Below are 16,666 nucleotides of genomic sequence, written 5' to 3'. Positions count from 1 at the left end.
ATAAATGTATTTAAAGCAAAAACATGACAGCGATGATCATGATTCCTCCATATTGTACACTCTTATTACTTCTATATCTACTGATATTTTTGTAATTATATTACACATTGTATTTTACTTGCTTTAAAGCAAATAATAATAAAGTTAAAACGTTGTTCACGTTAATTTGAATCTGCTGCAAATGACCGAAATCCCGAAGAAGGGAGTGCGTTACAAAATTATTACCTGCTCGGAGCGAATATTAGTAAACTTTCTAAGGCATCTTAAGGTTTCTTCTCCATGAACGATTTTCATGACCTTTCTCGCCTCATTAAGCTCGTCGTCTGTTACCGCCTTCCGATGGACTGTGCGATAGTGATGATCGATTCCATCAATTTTAAAAAACGAACCCTTTCCTCTACAAAATACGTGCGGACAAGGGAGTTTTTGGTCAAGAAAAGCGACGTGAACTGGTCTTTCTTCGAGAATGAAGGCATTTTGAGATCTGCATATATTATGACTATTATCATCCGCCATTTTGAAAGCAAGATCTCCCAGGCCGGCTCCGCGTTTCGCTTCCTTCCCATTAACCCCCGCGCTCCCCCTTTTTTATTTTTTTTTTTTTGCTCGGCGCCTGGGGACGAGGCAGGATGATGATGAAGCGAAGAAATTCATGAAGCTTTTGATGGTAATACTGGGAAAGCCAACCAAACAAGCCAGTGCTGTAACAGCGTCTTTAGTCAAACGAGGAGTAGAAGGCCAGAGGTTTCTTATGATTCGCATTCTTGCTGATTATTTGTTACAAGTGCATTTGGAGAGCTCCTACCTTGCATTCCAAGCTGCAGCGTACCTCATGGACACAAGCGTACTGTCCGAAATTTATCTCCAGGTGGAATGGTCAACTTATCCACCAAGCAACATTCACGCTATTGAACTCATCTTATCTAAACCAGAATTGCAAGCTGAACTTTCTGAAGACGAATTTGCTAGACTGGTTGAAATGCACCGCGAGGGACTGAACTGAAGTGAGTTCAAAAATATACTAATACCATATTAACCACAAATTTTATTCAATGGGACACATGAAACACAGGTAAATCGGGATCATAAAGGTGTGAAGGAAACGTTCTTTGACCAACCCTTAACCCCTAACGTCAAAGAACAAATTCTCCTATCTTGTCTCCATATTTTTGTTATAAAAGTACTGGGGAGAAGTTGTTAAAATATCAATAAAATTCACCTTGGGTGATGTTATCCTTAATTCTCATGACCTCAGGGGTTGAATAAGCATTGATGTTACAAGGAGAAATTTGATGCTGATCACTGTTAGGGCTTAAAGGTTTATTTTGAGTCGTACAAATTTTAGGTGTGGTACTTATTTTGTCTATCAGTCTTTAAAAAGTGAGATCGCTTTCTATTTTTCCTCTACTTATCAGTTGTGCTATGAGCACTGGTAGATGTTACCCTCAAATCAGCCTCCCTCATTCCGACGCCTGACAATCACAACACTTACAATATAACAATTAAATTAAATAATGTCTCAACTAAATTAGGTTTTTTTCTTACGGGAAGGTGACATTGGATAATATTCCTTGCACTCTGGACAGCATCTTCCTGGTGGATGGTGAAATTTTTTACACTTCATGACCATTAAACCCAAATCACAGTACATCTTCCAGCAGTCACGGAACTTTCCATTTGAGCACATACAAGATTCGCAATAGGCGTTCAAAATATTATCCGTGGGGTGATACATATCCGCATACTCGCCATCGGAGTATGACTTCTTGCCAAAGGTACATTGATTGTTGCTCCCTGTTCAGCAAAGAAGAATAACGCTCAGTATCTTTTACCTTATTCTTACTAATTTTCGCGCGAACGTAGAGCCGTTTTCAATTGAGTGTCGTAAAACCATAACCAAAGTAATTACTCTGACCAATCGCAACAGATATAAACAACTTGACACAACGAGCCAATCAGAATTCGAAGCAAATACATGTAACTGGCGCCAAGCGCGGGAAAATGCGTGCGGCGTTTGGTTTTGCTTCTCATTGATTGAGAAAGTGGCACGAGTTTTGTTGACCAATCACAGCGTAGTAATGTAAAACCAAAGCAATGCCGAAATTACTTTCGACACAAAATTGAAAACCGCTGTAATTTCGCGAACATTCGGGAACCGAATTTCACGAGTATCAATTTTTGCGATTGCAAGAAGAATTAGAGCGTGTACTAAAGTGTGCTAAATTTCGCGAGTAATTTTGTCTGTGTTTTATTTTCGTGAACCCTGAGCTGAGGGCACTTTTCCAACGGATAAGGAAATACAGTGAAACACGGTTATTACGGACACCGTTGGGACCATAAAAAGTGTCCGTATCACGGAGTGTCCCTATTAAGCGAGTTAATTTTAAGCTACCGTGTAGCATGAAAATTTTGCGGGTTCTAATTTTTGCGGATTTTGCGGATTGACCTCGATCCGCAAAAATTAGTTCCCGCAGAAAAAAACACCCGCAAAATAAAACGCCGCAAAAATTAACTCCCTTCAGTCAAATTTAAAACTCCTCTTTAGTAGACTTCTGCCACTGGAGCGATATACATTGGACTTAAGCAAGAACATTAACATGATTTTCCATCGGATAAAGCACTTAGAGCTGTCAATAGTAAAGCAATTCAGTACATTAGATTGGCACGAATGGGTCATCTGAAGGAACGCACAGACTTGAATCGTGCATCAGGCCAACCATGTTCTATTGGCGCTTCTGCGACGGGCTGCACAGAAGTGCAGAAGTTCAGCTGAACAAGAGTGTTATTATTATTGACTGAGTCTGTCTCATTGCGTTACAATAGGGCATAGTTTTGCATTTTAGCAGGCCGCTCCCAGTTAGGTCTCAAAGCACATCTTTCACTCGAAAGCCCCTCTGTATGCATAGAAAGGTTTCAGCTACGGTAATTCAAACATTCATACTGCTTTCGTATAAAATAATATACGGCAATAGCGTCGTGGCAAACCATTTTAACGAAACAGTGTTTGGCTGTGCATGGTAGGGGTAGGCTTTTTGTTTTTTTGTTGTTCAGTCCCTTTGCGCAGTAAGGTATTTCAGTGATATGTCTCTAATATGTAACTAGAGTGAACTGTGACTCAATTGACCGTACAATAAAAGTTGAAAATATTCAGGTTTCTTCCACTTAATTGTTCTGCAGCTTGAACCAGAGCATCGCAAAAATTAGTTCCGAGCAGAAATTTCAGTCATCTCGAACCGCAAAAATTTGTCCCCGCAAACCACAAAAAATCGCCAATCCGCAAAATAAAACTCCCGCAAAATTTTCATGCTACACGGGTAGGAAGTTGTATGGAGCGGGACCAAGAAAACTGTCTCTAATAACGAGTGTCCATATTAAGTGGGTGTCCGTGAAGCGGGGTTTCACTATAATGGAAAGATACAAAGGTCTGGCTTAATCTAACTACAAGTAACCTACAAATCAGTGGAAACTTTGATCATTGTATTTCAAATGTAAAGAGGTTTTGGTTTTGAATCGGAGGAAGAGTGCTAGTCGTAAACAACCGTAGAGTTTTAATTCAGAACAATTCACTTCAAGGTCCGGTTAACTCAGAACAATTCAAATTGTTATTGTTTTGTTATATATGGTGTTAAATGTCGCGCACCTTTCTTTTTTCCACGTGTATTAAATTTCGCGATTTTTTTTGAAATTGCGCAAGTCGCGAAAATACGTAAGGTCCGTTTAAGCGGTTTCATGCTTTAACATGCGTTCAACACAGTTGTTGAACCACATGTCTGGGGCGTTTGAACAGGTCATTCAACTTTGTTGAAAGCTTGTTGAAAGGGTCTTGAATCAAAATTAAATTGGCTTAAACTTTCATCCAACAACGCTTCAACATTTCCTTCGTTCTTGAAAATGTTGAATGGCGTTGAAACCGTTTGACCACTCCGTTCATCCAACATCCGTTCAACTTTTGGTATATTATGTTGGGCAAATGTTGAAACCATTTTAAACCGGCCTTTAGAATAATGTACGTGTATCTGGTTGAAGGTCTTATTAGTTCACCCCATTATTGGTATTCGGCGGTGATGACTGACCAGTATGGCCACGATCAAGTGTTGATTGGTTAAGTGTATGTGACAGCAAAAAATTTTATTTCTTTGGTCAAATGTCAATCTGTTCTCGAATGCAAATCGAAAAAAATCCTCATCGGTTTTTCTTCCCCTCGTTGAAGGCACATAAAAGTGTCAAATTTTACTTTTGTCCTAGACTGTAACTATGGAGAGCGGGAGTATGATTGGTTAGCTTTCTTGCAGTTAAAGTGAATGTCAGACGATGGAAAATTACAAAAATGTATTTCTTGTCGAGTGGGCAAGCTATGGATGTCTTTACAACTCTATCTCCCGGCAATCCTTTCAGTCCATTTTTTATGTCATAGCGCTTACCATGCCAATGAGTGAGCTTAACAAAAAAGCCTCTACATTTCAGAAAAACTAAGTCGATACCTACTTAACTCACTTACTACCACTTTTATGGTTTATTTCGAAGGCTTCCTGCTTTTCTTAACTTTTTTGTAGCATGAAAAAAAGGTATCCCGAGTAGAACTTATGTTATATGAGGAAAGGCTCTTTTCTCCTGTAGAAAATTCTACAAGATAACTTTCCCTCGAAACGTCTCTGTTTTAAGTGGCGTACTGAGTTTTGCGTGCATGAAAAAAGGCAAGTTGTAACCCCACGTAAAATTTTGAGATAAAAAGCAAATGTTTTCCAGTAGGTCTTAATACCGGTTCACACAATTTTACGCCTCATTTGAACTTCCGCTGTGTGGTGCGCGCCGCTTTATTTGAAATCATTTAATTGATGTATGGCTGCCAGTTGAACAATCAGCTACCTTCCTTCAAGTCAATGAAAAAATTAAGCCGCTGTTACGAGATGTGTCAGTCTAAATGCATTTAACGTTTTAATCGCTACCCCACAATATTAGTGCCTAATTAAAACTAATTAAATTAAAACGGTATCTAATCAACAATTGATAGAATCTTACCTTCTGTTCTGTTCACTCGATAGATAAAGACCGAATTCCTTCTTCCGATGCGACTTTTACACCTCCTCGAAGCTTTGGCATTCGAATGCCATCGCCCTTCGTGTCCTTCTCGACACAGGATTAGCATTCTGCCTTTTTTCTTTTGATAATAAATTCCAAAAAGTTGGACGTTGTTTCCCTGGGCGCTTTGACCGCAGTTTTCTAGAGGTGTGCCTGGTGAACTGGCTTCCAACTTTTTGAAAACTTTTCCAAGGATTTTTTCCTTCTTCAAGGCCCTCAAATTGAAGCACCCAAGGGGTTCATAATCCGCGTCCACTAAAGAGTTAAACAAATTATGTCCAATCGTTATCACTGTAATACCTAATTCACTTAGTGTGACTTACCGAGTATATGTATTAAAAATTGTGATTGTTAAATTGATGTTGATGACGATGATGATTGCAATGACCTAGCGATTGGGATGATAATAATAATGATAGTGATGATAATGATAATGATGATGATTTTTTATATTGATGGTGCTGATTATGATGGCTGTGATAGAAATGATGATGATGATGATGATGATGATGATGATGATGATGATGATGATGATGATGATGATGATGATAGGTGGTACTGATGATGCATGATCGTGGTGCCGTTGGTGATTTTCTTGATGGTAGTAGTGACATGTTTCTCGGACCATCCAGAGATGCGCAGAAACGTATGCGCAGTAGTAAAGGACGTATCGTTCTAGAGTGAAAGTGATTTTTACAGTGATGCTGATCGGTGATGGTGATACCACGAATGCGGTGGAGGTGCTGTTCATGGTTGTACTTTATGGTGAAGCAACGATAATGGTTACATTGGCAGTAAGAATCATGGTAATGATCGTTATGATGCATGCTGGTGACGGTGACAATGACGATGAAAGTGACAATATTGGCGATAGAGAAGGTGATGATTATGGCAATGATGATGGTGATGATGGTGATGATGATGATGATGAGGAGGAGGAGGAGGAGGAGGAGGAGGCGGAGGAGGAAGATAGGAGATGACGGTGATCATGATGGTGATGGCGATAGCATTGATGTTGATGATGGTGATGATTATGGTGATGACGAAGGTGAAAATTACGATGGTTAACTAAACAACAACTACCGTATTTATTCGATTAAAAGCCCCGGGCGCTTATTTAATTTTGGGCTTATGAGAGTGGGCGCTTTTTCGAGGTGAAGGCTTACTATTTTCCCAACATTTTCAGCAAGCGAGGACATTTTGAGAGAATAACAAAACGAGGGATAACAAGTTTATTTCGCTTTAACAAGACAAAACAAAGTGCAAAAACTAAACAAAAAGAATATAAAAGTTCATTGACTACCGTATCTAAAACCAAATTTGGAACACAACTAATGCTCCTTTTACTTTACGCTGTCTTTTTGTTGGGAGGGGGTGAGGTGCGCGCTTATTAACTTTTCGGGCTTTAAGGGTGGGCGCTTATTCGCGGTGGGCGTTTATTCGAAGGTGGGCAGTTAATCGAACTGATAAATACGACGGTAATTCAGGACAACAAACCTTCCTTGTCTTGAAAAAGAACTGCGTCGTCATCTAGTACGTCTCTTGAATCCTGAAACGACACGAGAAAACATAGACTTCTGAAAAACCGAACTAGTTTCGCTTTACTTCAATTATAATCTTTTTTACAATGAAAATAAAACGTCATCCTTAAAAAGCCATGTTGGTTTGATGCTTGACCACGAGAAATATAATTTAAAATACATTGGACATGAGAAATAGAATCGTCTACCTCGTTCCATAAACTGATCTCTTCCGGAAAAACTGGATGGACATTTGGCGAAAATAATGAGACAAGCTCTGGCTAGACTAGTGCGTTTCACAAATAGCTTGAAATAACAAAATGCTTGAATAAGCAATTAAACCATGCATGTGTCTCCATTGGAAAGTTTGACCAACAAGAATTCTGGCTGACTAGATGCGTGTGCCCTATTCGTCGTCGAGTGGTGTAGGGCGTTGGACTAATGTAATCCGGACGTCCCGGGTTCAATTTCCGCTCTGACCTCTCTCTGGAGTTGTTTCATGGTAGCCCCGAGCTCAACTCCCAGGCTGCGCTTGTAAATAGCCAGTTGGTCCGCCTCTTGTCAGCTGAGATTCTTAACCATGTTATGTTATATTTGACATCCTGTGTTTGTTTCTTCCTGTTTGTTTCATTATTCCTGAAAAGCCCCCTACGGGGAGAGGATAAGATTTCGCTCCCGCCTAGGGTTCTACAAAATTTTATGGATGAAAATTTTATAAATAATTATGGTATAATTTCATACAATGATATTTATGGCTAAACAAGTCCCAAATGCCGATGATTTAAGCAAGGTTTCTGCCGTTATTACATGTAATTAAATAGCTATTGAGCCAGCACAATTAGTGTCTTAACCGTATCAAGACTCGTTGTGGACCGAAAAGAAAACATCTTTGGACGTTCAAGTCGTACAAGTATTCATCCTCCAAGTGTCAATGTGGGCCACAAAAGACGAACTAGGGTTAAATTGTTTATTTCACGAGACTGACACGAATGAGAACCACAATCGAAACACGTTGTTGGACAAGGGCTAGGCTATTGAATACTGATGGATTTCCAGTTTTCTATAACAGACGAATCGATAAATAATGGATTCAACAAACCTTGCGTAGGTCGAGTGGATTATCCGTTTGTGCGCATGCTACTAACAAGAGAACGCTGACTACTGAAGTAACCTGTATTGGATGAAATAATGATCTATATCATATTCAATGCCCATAGCATTCTGATAAAGCTTTATCATTCTATTGTGCTCGCTTACCGTTGAATTTTTTTCTCGCAAGGAATCAAATATATCAGATGGCAGCTTACTATAAATTAAGGATTTCTTGATGGGAAGTTGTGGTAACTTAAATTTATTGTTAAGAATTTCTACCTCAATGATTTATTATCAGCAGTGACTCAGCCTGACTTAAACCTTTAAGTCCTAATATCAAAGAACCAATTCTCCTATCTTGTCCCCATAGTTTTCTTATAAAAGTATTAGGAGAAGTTATTAAAATATCAAGAAATCACCTCGGATAATCATATCCTTAATTCTCATGACCTCAGGGGTTGAATAAGCAGTGATATTACAAGGAGAAATTTGATGCTGATCACTAGTTGTTAGGGTTTAAAGGGTTAAACATTCATTAAGAACTTACTTTCATTTGCTTTAAACGGGTCAGTTCCGATCTAGGATTGGAATTGTAAAAAAAGCACAGCACTGAAAATTAAAAGTATCAACAATAAGTTTAGTAACTAAACCATGTTCCAATCATCTTAAAATTAGCGGAAAAGCCAACGAAGAGGCTAAAGGCCCGTTTACACGTTAAAAGAGAAGGAACGGCTCGGTTAGAAACAAGTACCGGTTCCAGACGAAATCTTCCGTTTACACGTACAAATTCTGTAATGTACCTAACAGAAAAAGGCACGGTACTTGAGAGCCCCTTGGAACGGGTACTAGACCGTTTACACGTTGTTTTCTTGGAAACCGGTAACGGAAGAGCCCGCAATAATTAAACAAAACTGCTTCGATTAGTTGTTCATATGCGCTTACACATACAGTACACTGTGCGTATCTCCGACTATCATAAATTTACAAGCACTTTTCTGGTTTCTTCTGAAGAAGAGAACACGAAATTCACGTTTGACAGCGCGAGTGATTCTTCAAAGAAATGCTTCTGAGAGAATGTACCGAATTAGGAGAAAAACAAGGCTTACGGTTCTCCTATTAACAGCCCTTGAATCGCACTTCACAGTCGCACGGAGCTTGTGGCAAATTCCAAGAACAAGCGCTTGGTTTGATCTTGCATACAGCCCTTACTCTAACGATCAATGGTATGCTAAACAACTGACATGGAGTACAACGGGCTCAGAAAAAACGTAACAGAACGGTGCCGAAAAAAGGGCGAGTGTTTACACGTTGAAAAGAAAACAAAAATGTGGGTACGGAACCGTTTTTTATCGGTTCCGTTCCGAAAGGGGTCCATAGCCGCCTATGGACCTTTTTAGGAACGGAACGGATAAGACTGCGTGACGGGTCAAGTACTGTTTACAGGTCAAATTTTGTCGGAGCCGTCCGTCTTTTTATCCGAGCCGTTCCAATTTTTTCGGTCGTGTAAACGGCCCTTAAGTTTTTTAAAATTGTGCGGCGTAGTTTGTGATCATGAGGTGAAAATTTTTTTCTCGAGTAACTGCTACCGCCAGTTTTTCGTTAGAATGAAGCGGAAAATTATCTCTGTTGTGTCAGCGCGATTTGACTATATTCCTGGATCCGCGATGATGGAAAAAACATAGAAAAAGCACTCCACATGTAGTTTCGATGCAGTTAGGTTAACTATCTCTAAGATGTGTAAAACGTATCAAAATCAGTCGACTTTGTTTAACGAGAGTGACACTTAATAGCGTTTAACGACTGGCAAACTGTGGCCTTCGGATTCTGGGTCGAATTAGAATTTGAAAATGTTGCTTTTTGAGGAGAGAAAAAACACGGACGGAGTACACGGCGAATATAATAATAATAATAATAATAATAATAATAATAATAATAATAAAAATAATAATAATAATAATAATAATAATAATAATAAACTCATATGTGACGCGCATTGGTGGGAGGCAGTACTCTTATCATTTTGCTATCGCCGATACCCAAAATTGTAAAATATAAAATCGAAAAACCATACGATAACGATAACCATGAAATCTATTATACGTCTAGTTGTACGAAGCCGATCGTAAAATGAAACAACGCTTTTGACGCTAAATGTAATTCCACCCACTCAAAAAGTGTGTCGCCCTACTCACCACTATATGAACCCAAATAATACATAAATTTTATCGAAAAAAATGTACAAGCGCTTTTTGTAAACCGAAGTCTTGTACAAATCGATTGGGTCTAAGATTTTAGATTCAATTTTAGCTAATTTTAGGTGAAGTTGTCATTTATATCGAATTAAATTCCTGTCAGTACCTTGAACGTGGGAAGTCGGAAAACGACAGCTTCTACTTCCCGAGATCAAATATAGAGCGTATTATGAAATATACAACGTGGCTGATTGCCACTCTTTGGAGCTAACTCTTTCTCAAAGGAAAGTCTCCCGGTTTTATCAATCACCCAAAAAGCTTCGAAAGTAAAGACGGGGGTAAACGAGCCTCACGCCTCACGCCCCACCCCCCCCCCCCCCCCAACCTCTCACGAACGACGAGTAACCAAACCTAACTTTCTGTTATCATATAATCACTTTTCAGTGGGGGGGAGGGGGGGGGGGGGGCATTAATGACTGCCAACACAGCAGCGAATGTTGGTTGTTAACGTATATCGATTCTCTGACCAGTAACAACGATGCGTATTGTCTATAAAGAGAACATAGTCTACAAAGATATTTGCTCGTACAGTCGTACCGTCGCTTACATTTCACGCAGATCGGCACATGGTCGACAATTGTTTTAGCCGGCACACTCAGTAACGACCACCTAAGGGATGCAATCCTTAGAAAATCACAGAAGATTAAGAGGATACTAAATCCGAGGGAAGCTAGAAGAATTTCGAAACTTCACGATTTAAGACAAAAATAAACAAGTTCAGTATTAAGTGAGCATGCCACCTGGGGCTTAGGCTTACCTTCTTAAATTGCCTCGACTTCTTGACTGCGAGAACTGACACCCCAATCTGAACATGTCACAGACGAAGTGGGACATTTTAATAACAGAAAATGTTTACTGAGATAGGAAAAAACCATGGACACAATTCATTAGGTTTTTATTGATATTTTCCAAACTGTGTTTTGTAATTGGTAGATCACTAACTGTAGCGTGTCCTTAATGAAAAGCTATTGAAGGATCATTTGTATTTTTTTTTCTAAAAACTCTACGTTTGACGTGAAGAAATTGGTTGTTATTATTACTATCAAAGTTTTCTTCGACAGTTAAAGAATATTCGACAGTGATTAGGAAGCCGTCAAACCCAGTTTTCAATAATTACGTAAATGAGTTTTCAATCGACAAGTGTTCAGTGAGAACTGAACTCACATATTGATTAAAATAAGTTGTGGTACTCTTTCCTATTTATTAAAATAAATAGACGATAGGACTGTTAGCTAAAGTTTTCTTACCGTCTCTACTTAATTACTTTATTTCTGTTTAACAATTAGATTATGAGCTCGAGATTTCTATCGCGTGATAGCTGATGAGGGCGCAACCCGAGTCAGCTACCATGCATAGAAATCGAGAGCGAATAATCTAATTATTTTAGTATAAATCTACCAGTCGTTCAAAACTAAACAAGTAAATTATCTATATCCTCATCGCAGACACTTCGAAAACACGAGGAAGCGGCCGCCATTTTGTAGAAAACCGCTACTCACTATCTATTACAGAATAGATACCGAGTAGCGTAGCCAATCAGAGAACGGCATTCGTGATAGAACACTAGTAGATTTATACTAATCAGTCTTAGAATGAAAATATAAACAAACAACAATTTTTCTGACTTTTCGTGCGCTTTATCAAAGTCACTTTTTATTGAACATTCACCTCTCATTGAACTATGCCTCCTCGACCATCGCTGTTGAGATCTGATCGACTCTATGGATCAACGGATCGATTCCTCCTTCGCTAATTGCAGGAATCGATCCGGCTGAATAAGTTTCATTAAACAGAAATTCTTTGGAAATGAAGGCAAAAAAATTGAAACTGTAAAATTATGGAATTTTTATGCCTTATTTCAAAGGAAGATAATCAGACAACATGCGTTTACAACTGTAGTTCAAAGCTCTCATCCACTCTATGGATCAAAGGATCGATTCCTCCTTCTTTGCAGGAATCGATTCAGCTGAATAAGCTTCATTTAAACAGAAGTTCTTTGGAAATGAAGGCAAAATAAATTTAAAATGTAAAATAATGGGATTTTATGCCTTATTTCAATGGAAGATCCTCCATTAACAATTGTAGTTTAAAGCTCTGTCACTCTATGGATCGACGGATCGATTCATTCTTCGCTAATTGAAGGAATCGATACGGCTGAATAAGCTTCATTAAACACAAGTTCTTTGGAAATGAAGGCAAAAAAATTGAAACTGTAAAATTATGGGATTTTATGCCTTATTTCAATGGAAGATCCTCCATTAACAATTGTAGTTTAAAGCTCTGTCCCTCCATGGATCGACGGATCGATTCCTCCTTCGCTAATTCCAGGATTCGATCCCGCTAAATAAGCTTCATTAAAATTAACAATTTTTTTCTAAAAAGGGCGCCAATTTCAGTGAATAGGTGATATAATGAGCAACAATTCACGTGTGGTTCGTGTAAAGCCATTGTAGTGCGTTGCGATGTCGTGCGTTGCTACTAGTAATCAATGCAATGAGCCAATCAGAGAAGAGTATGGAGCACGTGGGATGAAGTGGCGCGCTTTCCAAACTCGTCGTTGAAGTTCGTTTTAATTTATTCAAATTTGACTTTTTTTGCCACACAACTCGGGCTGCGGTGAACAGAAACATGTCCGCCTTCGTTAGCTGGAATATCAACGGAAATAGCAGTAGAGCACCGTGAATTCAACAGTATAATTGAAGACTAGTGTGGGGGACTATAGCAGGTTAGTTGCAGTTTTCACGTTTAAACATTTTGCGTCGTTTGAGCTTATTCAGTTCCTTCACACATGCATCCATGTCAAAGAAATCTTGTCAGATTTGCTTACATGAATTTAAAATTTTCTCCGATCTGTTTGTTCAGTTCATTTTCTCATTGCAAGATTCGGATGTGGACCGTTGTACATTGAAATTAAAGCTTTCTGAATTCTTTGCAGAGATTTCAAGAGCAACAGAAAAACTTCAGAGTTTAAGCTGCCGTACAAAGTACGTTGTCAGGTCACAACAGTACGCTACTTTTAAAGCCACAGAAATTTAAAGGTAAATCTTGTAATAATTCTACACCCCAAATTAAAAAGGATGTTTTCTTTCATTGCTTTACGTCCTAAAAAATTTGAAAAATAAGAATATGTAGCGGTTTAGGGCAAGTTTTCCTCACGGCCCTTTACATTAATCATGTATACATTTTGTTAGTCAAACTCTATTCATCCTCATTCTTTGTGTAAGAGGGTTTAGTATGACAGTGATGCACGTATAATTAATGTATGGGGCTGTGCGGAAGTCTTTCCCGTCAATTTAGGAAAGGAGTCCGAAAACCTTTTTCAAGTTATTATCTTGTTTGCTGTGGACTGATGTTAAAACTAAGATTGGGCCCGTTTCGATACCAGATACTCGATATCATCGACACCATATCGATACTTGCGAGAAATATCACCTGTTTCGATCCCTTTCGTACTGTTCACGTGACTGCTTACTTGAATATTTGAAGGCTATTTTAGCGCCGAAAACTAATATTCTTCCGTTTGTGTATGTGTTGTTGCACTGAGCTTGAAGTAAGTATCACAAAATTAGTATGTGTAATCGCATGAGTCCGAGTAGAATTAAGGATTAATTTTCGTGCGTATTTTCAAAAGATTTCGCAAATTGCCCGTGTCGCGCGTAATAAAAATATTGCGCCTAATCCGAACGTTTTAAGGATAATAAATAAACGCAGGGCAGACTCAGACTCTCACATCTTATTTTAAATCTATTGTCTGGTGATGCATTGTGGTAACTGAATATATTGAAATTATGTTTTCCTCTTTTTTTCAGTTTTCCGGTTCTCCTGAGCAGACGTCCAAGCAAAATATATCACCGCCCTAACCACCATTATAGTGAAATATCTTGAATATCTGTGGCTCCAATGCATCCAGCGTTACAGCACCCCCAATGGTCTTCACGCTTATGATCAGCTTCAAACCCATGGCGCACAAATGGTCAAATCCAGTACCAAAGTACCCCCAACTTCAGCCGCAAAACCAACCCGGTTACCAGTCTCAAAACCATGGTTTACCATCGGCCAGTCATTCGTCCAATCATTTCAGACTACCTTCAGCCTCGCCTCAACCAATCAAGGCAAAGAAAACATCTTCAATATGGGCAGGAGCCCATGGGTCAGTCTTTTCCTTGTGGGTTGGGAATGGGGGTTAAATAGGAGCTCTGGATGAACCTTACAAAGCACACTTCATACACACACGTTCGGCCAGAAGTCCGCGGACTTCTCATTCGGCTTAACGTAACTGTAGTTTAATTAGTTAATGGGTCCCCTGGGTATGGTTCGCGTTCCTCCCCTGAAGCCCCCTGTGGGTTGGGTTATTCGGCTAGGTATCGGATTTCATTCAGTCGTACTTTTTTTCGTCAAATTATTTTCTTTTGTTCGATGTTTTTTTGATCGGGACATTTTTCTCGAGTTCATCGGTTTCAACGTCGACTGTTGTCGGCAGCACGTCGTCGTCGTCATCATCGTCTCCGTGGCGTTCTCCCGCTTAGTTGCGCGAAATTCCATTTTTCTATCACGCTTCACTTGACAGTCCAAGCGCTGTGAAAAGAGAGGCTTTTCATCGTAAGGTTCAACCAGACTTTATTTAATTGAAGAGTAAAATTTAGTCAACTGGAGACGCAAGGCCATTCAGCTGTTGTAGAGTGACCTTATCTGGCCACTCCTTACAAGTTTAATGGTTTCTCTAGTTACAGGTAGATAGTTCGCCAGGCTCGCAGTTTTGGACGACTATTGTCTTTGTTAGGCGCCTCGTAATTGGCCAAGAAAATCACCGATCTCGGATTCAGTATAGTGCACGCAAAACATAGCGAACAAAGGTGGTAGCCTTGCGCCAAATTTGCGAGCGTAGATGCAGTTCTTAGGAAGTTTGTGATTCCATAACACTATTCAGACCGGCTTTTTCCTTGTTTTGCCTTTTTTTTAACCATCTGGAAGTGCTCCCCTCCCCCCACTCTATTTCTCCGGTCTGAATAGGGTTATAATAGTTAGTGGGGCATCATGGGACAATGTACAGATCTTACTTTAGATTGTTTACGTACGTAGTCTTCGAGACTAATCTACGACGGCGAATCACCACAGCACCTGGAGCCGCACCATAGGCAGCCCAACAGTTAGCAAAGAAGCAAAGATCTAGATCATTTTAGATAGTAAAGTAGTTTCAGGATTATAAAGTGACAGGCATTTAGAAGGCTTTTCTTTCTGTGGCAGCGTGGGCAATGAGACGAATACGAAAGCCAATTCGTCATAAGCGAATTCACGTATATCTGTTTCTTTGTTGATCTTGCCTCGTGGGATGAGTTTTCTCTACAAATGAGAAAGGCCTGCATTGCACCTTGTGGGCGAGAGAACTTAGATCGTCTACAAATCGTAGGCGTATGTAGTCTTCACAACCTATGGAGTCTGGTTTAGCACGAAACGTCCCTCAAAGACTTAACTGGTCCAGCACTGGTACTACACTGGCATTGTATTGGCACTGCTTTGGTGCCGGCCGGTCGAAGAAAGAAGACCAAAGATGAATCGCGTAATGGTAAGCTTAGGTAGCTAAGGTAGTCAGTGAAAGTAGACGAGGCACGAGGTAGTTGCCAAAACGGCGATGGAAGGAGACGACGTGCCATGGATCTGGACCTGTAGAAGGTAATATCAAATCTTTTGCACTATGAATGTATTTGACTACAACGCACTCCATTAATTTTCCTTTGGCCTAGCTGGCAATGACTGTTTGGCTTGAAATGAAAAAGACGTACTCGCATCCATCCTGAAGTGATTATACTAACTGTAGTCAAACTACCTTCTCGTGCAAATAGTTTCTAGAGTGTAGATATTGCAGATAGCATATAGGAATAATAATTATACCTTCATCACAGCTGTTTTAACTTGCGTTGCAGGACAAGCTTGAAATTGGCGCGCGAAAATCTGCGAGTAAAACTAGATTCAGGGGAAAGGAAAAGATTCTCATGGTATTGGCGCTAATTAGGGTTTTTAAGAAGATTACATTTGTTCGCTTTCACGGAAGATAACTCCCAGCAACGCATGTTAAATCTGCTGTATTATACGACTAGTGCTTTTTCGCGATGGCGTAATTTGGATACGACCACTGCAATTCCATCTTTAACCCGAAAATTACTTCAATGAGTCGATTAGAATTTAGGGCTTTTTTCGTATTTGAGCAGCGTAAGAGGGTAAAACCTCAGACAATTTCAAAAATTCAGTCACATAAATTGGACCCCGGTAGTTGTATTCGAATGACATTGTCGTGAAAAGGTACTATTGGCCGGCCGGCACCCGTCCCAGGTAAGACTTGTCGTTCATTCAAGCCTAACATCGCCAACCTTCACTCCAACTACGACAGGAGATTGCAACACAACCATGGACGAGAAGCAGCCAATCATGCACCCTGGCATGAGGTACGTGGGTGAACCACGTGATACCGCCACGAAGCTGTATCACTCCGGAAGATAACAGCAGTTCCCAATCACTGCTAATATAAGAAAAATCGTCCGTGTTACCAAATAGTATTCCCGAATCGCCGTAGAAAGCATTGGTTGGAAATGATGTTATCTTCCATAAAAGGTCGGTCCGGATTTCGATTTGAACTTCGCTCTCTTTCGGCCTTTTTTTCGGCTTTTCGTAACGATTCCGATCAATTCGGCTTCCGGCTTTGGCACAGTTCCTGTGCTACACGCGCAA

General features: G+C 39.8%; 1 protein-coding gene and 1 pseudogene across 2 annotated transcripts in view; one reads left to right on the top strand and one right to left on the bottom strand.

Moving 5' to 3' along the window:
* Window positions 1–1,615, top strand: part of LOC146483136 (cyclic GMP-AMP synthase-like receptor 2) — a 10,074-nt pseudogene extending 8,459 nt beyond the window's left edge. Inside the window, exons 2-3 of the transcript XR_014863900.1 lie at window positions 628–1,004; window positions 1,552–1,615. The product of XR_014863900.1 is annotated as a cyclic GMP-AMP synthase-like receptor 2 (transcript). The remainder of the gene's footprint in view (window positions 1–627; window positions 1,005–1,551) is intronic.
* The window catches only part of LOC146483135 (uncharacterized), a 20,059-nt gene extending 9,332 nt beyond the window's left edge, over window positions 1–10,727 (bottom strand). The window contains exons 1-6 of the mRNA XM_085106186.1: window positions 10,701–10,727; window positions 8,239–8,300; window positions 7,699–7,770; window positions 6,577–6,628; window positions 5,020–5,334; window positions 1,546–1,794 (exon numbers count right to left, since the gene is read on the bottom strand). Coding sequence (XP_084962312.1) covers window positions 1,546–1,794; window positions 5,020–5,334; window positions 6,577–6,628; window positions 7,699–7,770; window positions 8,239–8,244 — 694 coding nt within the window. The 5' untranslated portion in view covers window positions 8,245–8,300; window positions 10,701–10,727. The remainder of the gene's footprint in view (window positions 1–1,545; window positions 1,795–5,019; window positions 5,335–6,576; window positions 6,629–7,698; window positions 7,771–8,238; window positions 8,301–10,700) is intronic.
* Between the last annotated feature and the right edge of the window lie 5,939 nt (window positions 10,728–16,666).

Source organism: Pavona decussata, unplaced genomic scaffold (assembly GCF_977016875.1).
Source record: "Pavona decussata unplaced genomic scaffold, jaPavDecu1.1 SCAFFOLD_40, whole genome shotgun sequence".
Classification (NCBI taxonomy): Eukaryota; Metazoa; Cnidaria; class Anthozoa; order Scleractinia; family Agariciidae; genus Pavona; species Pavona decussata.
The sequence above is the reverse complement of the archived record's forward strand: the minus strand, read 5'-3'. Positions and strand labels throughout refer to the sequence as shown.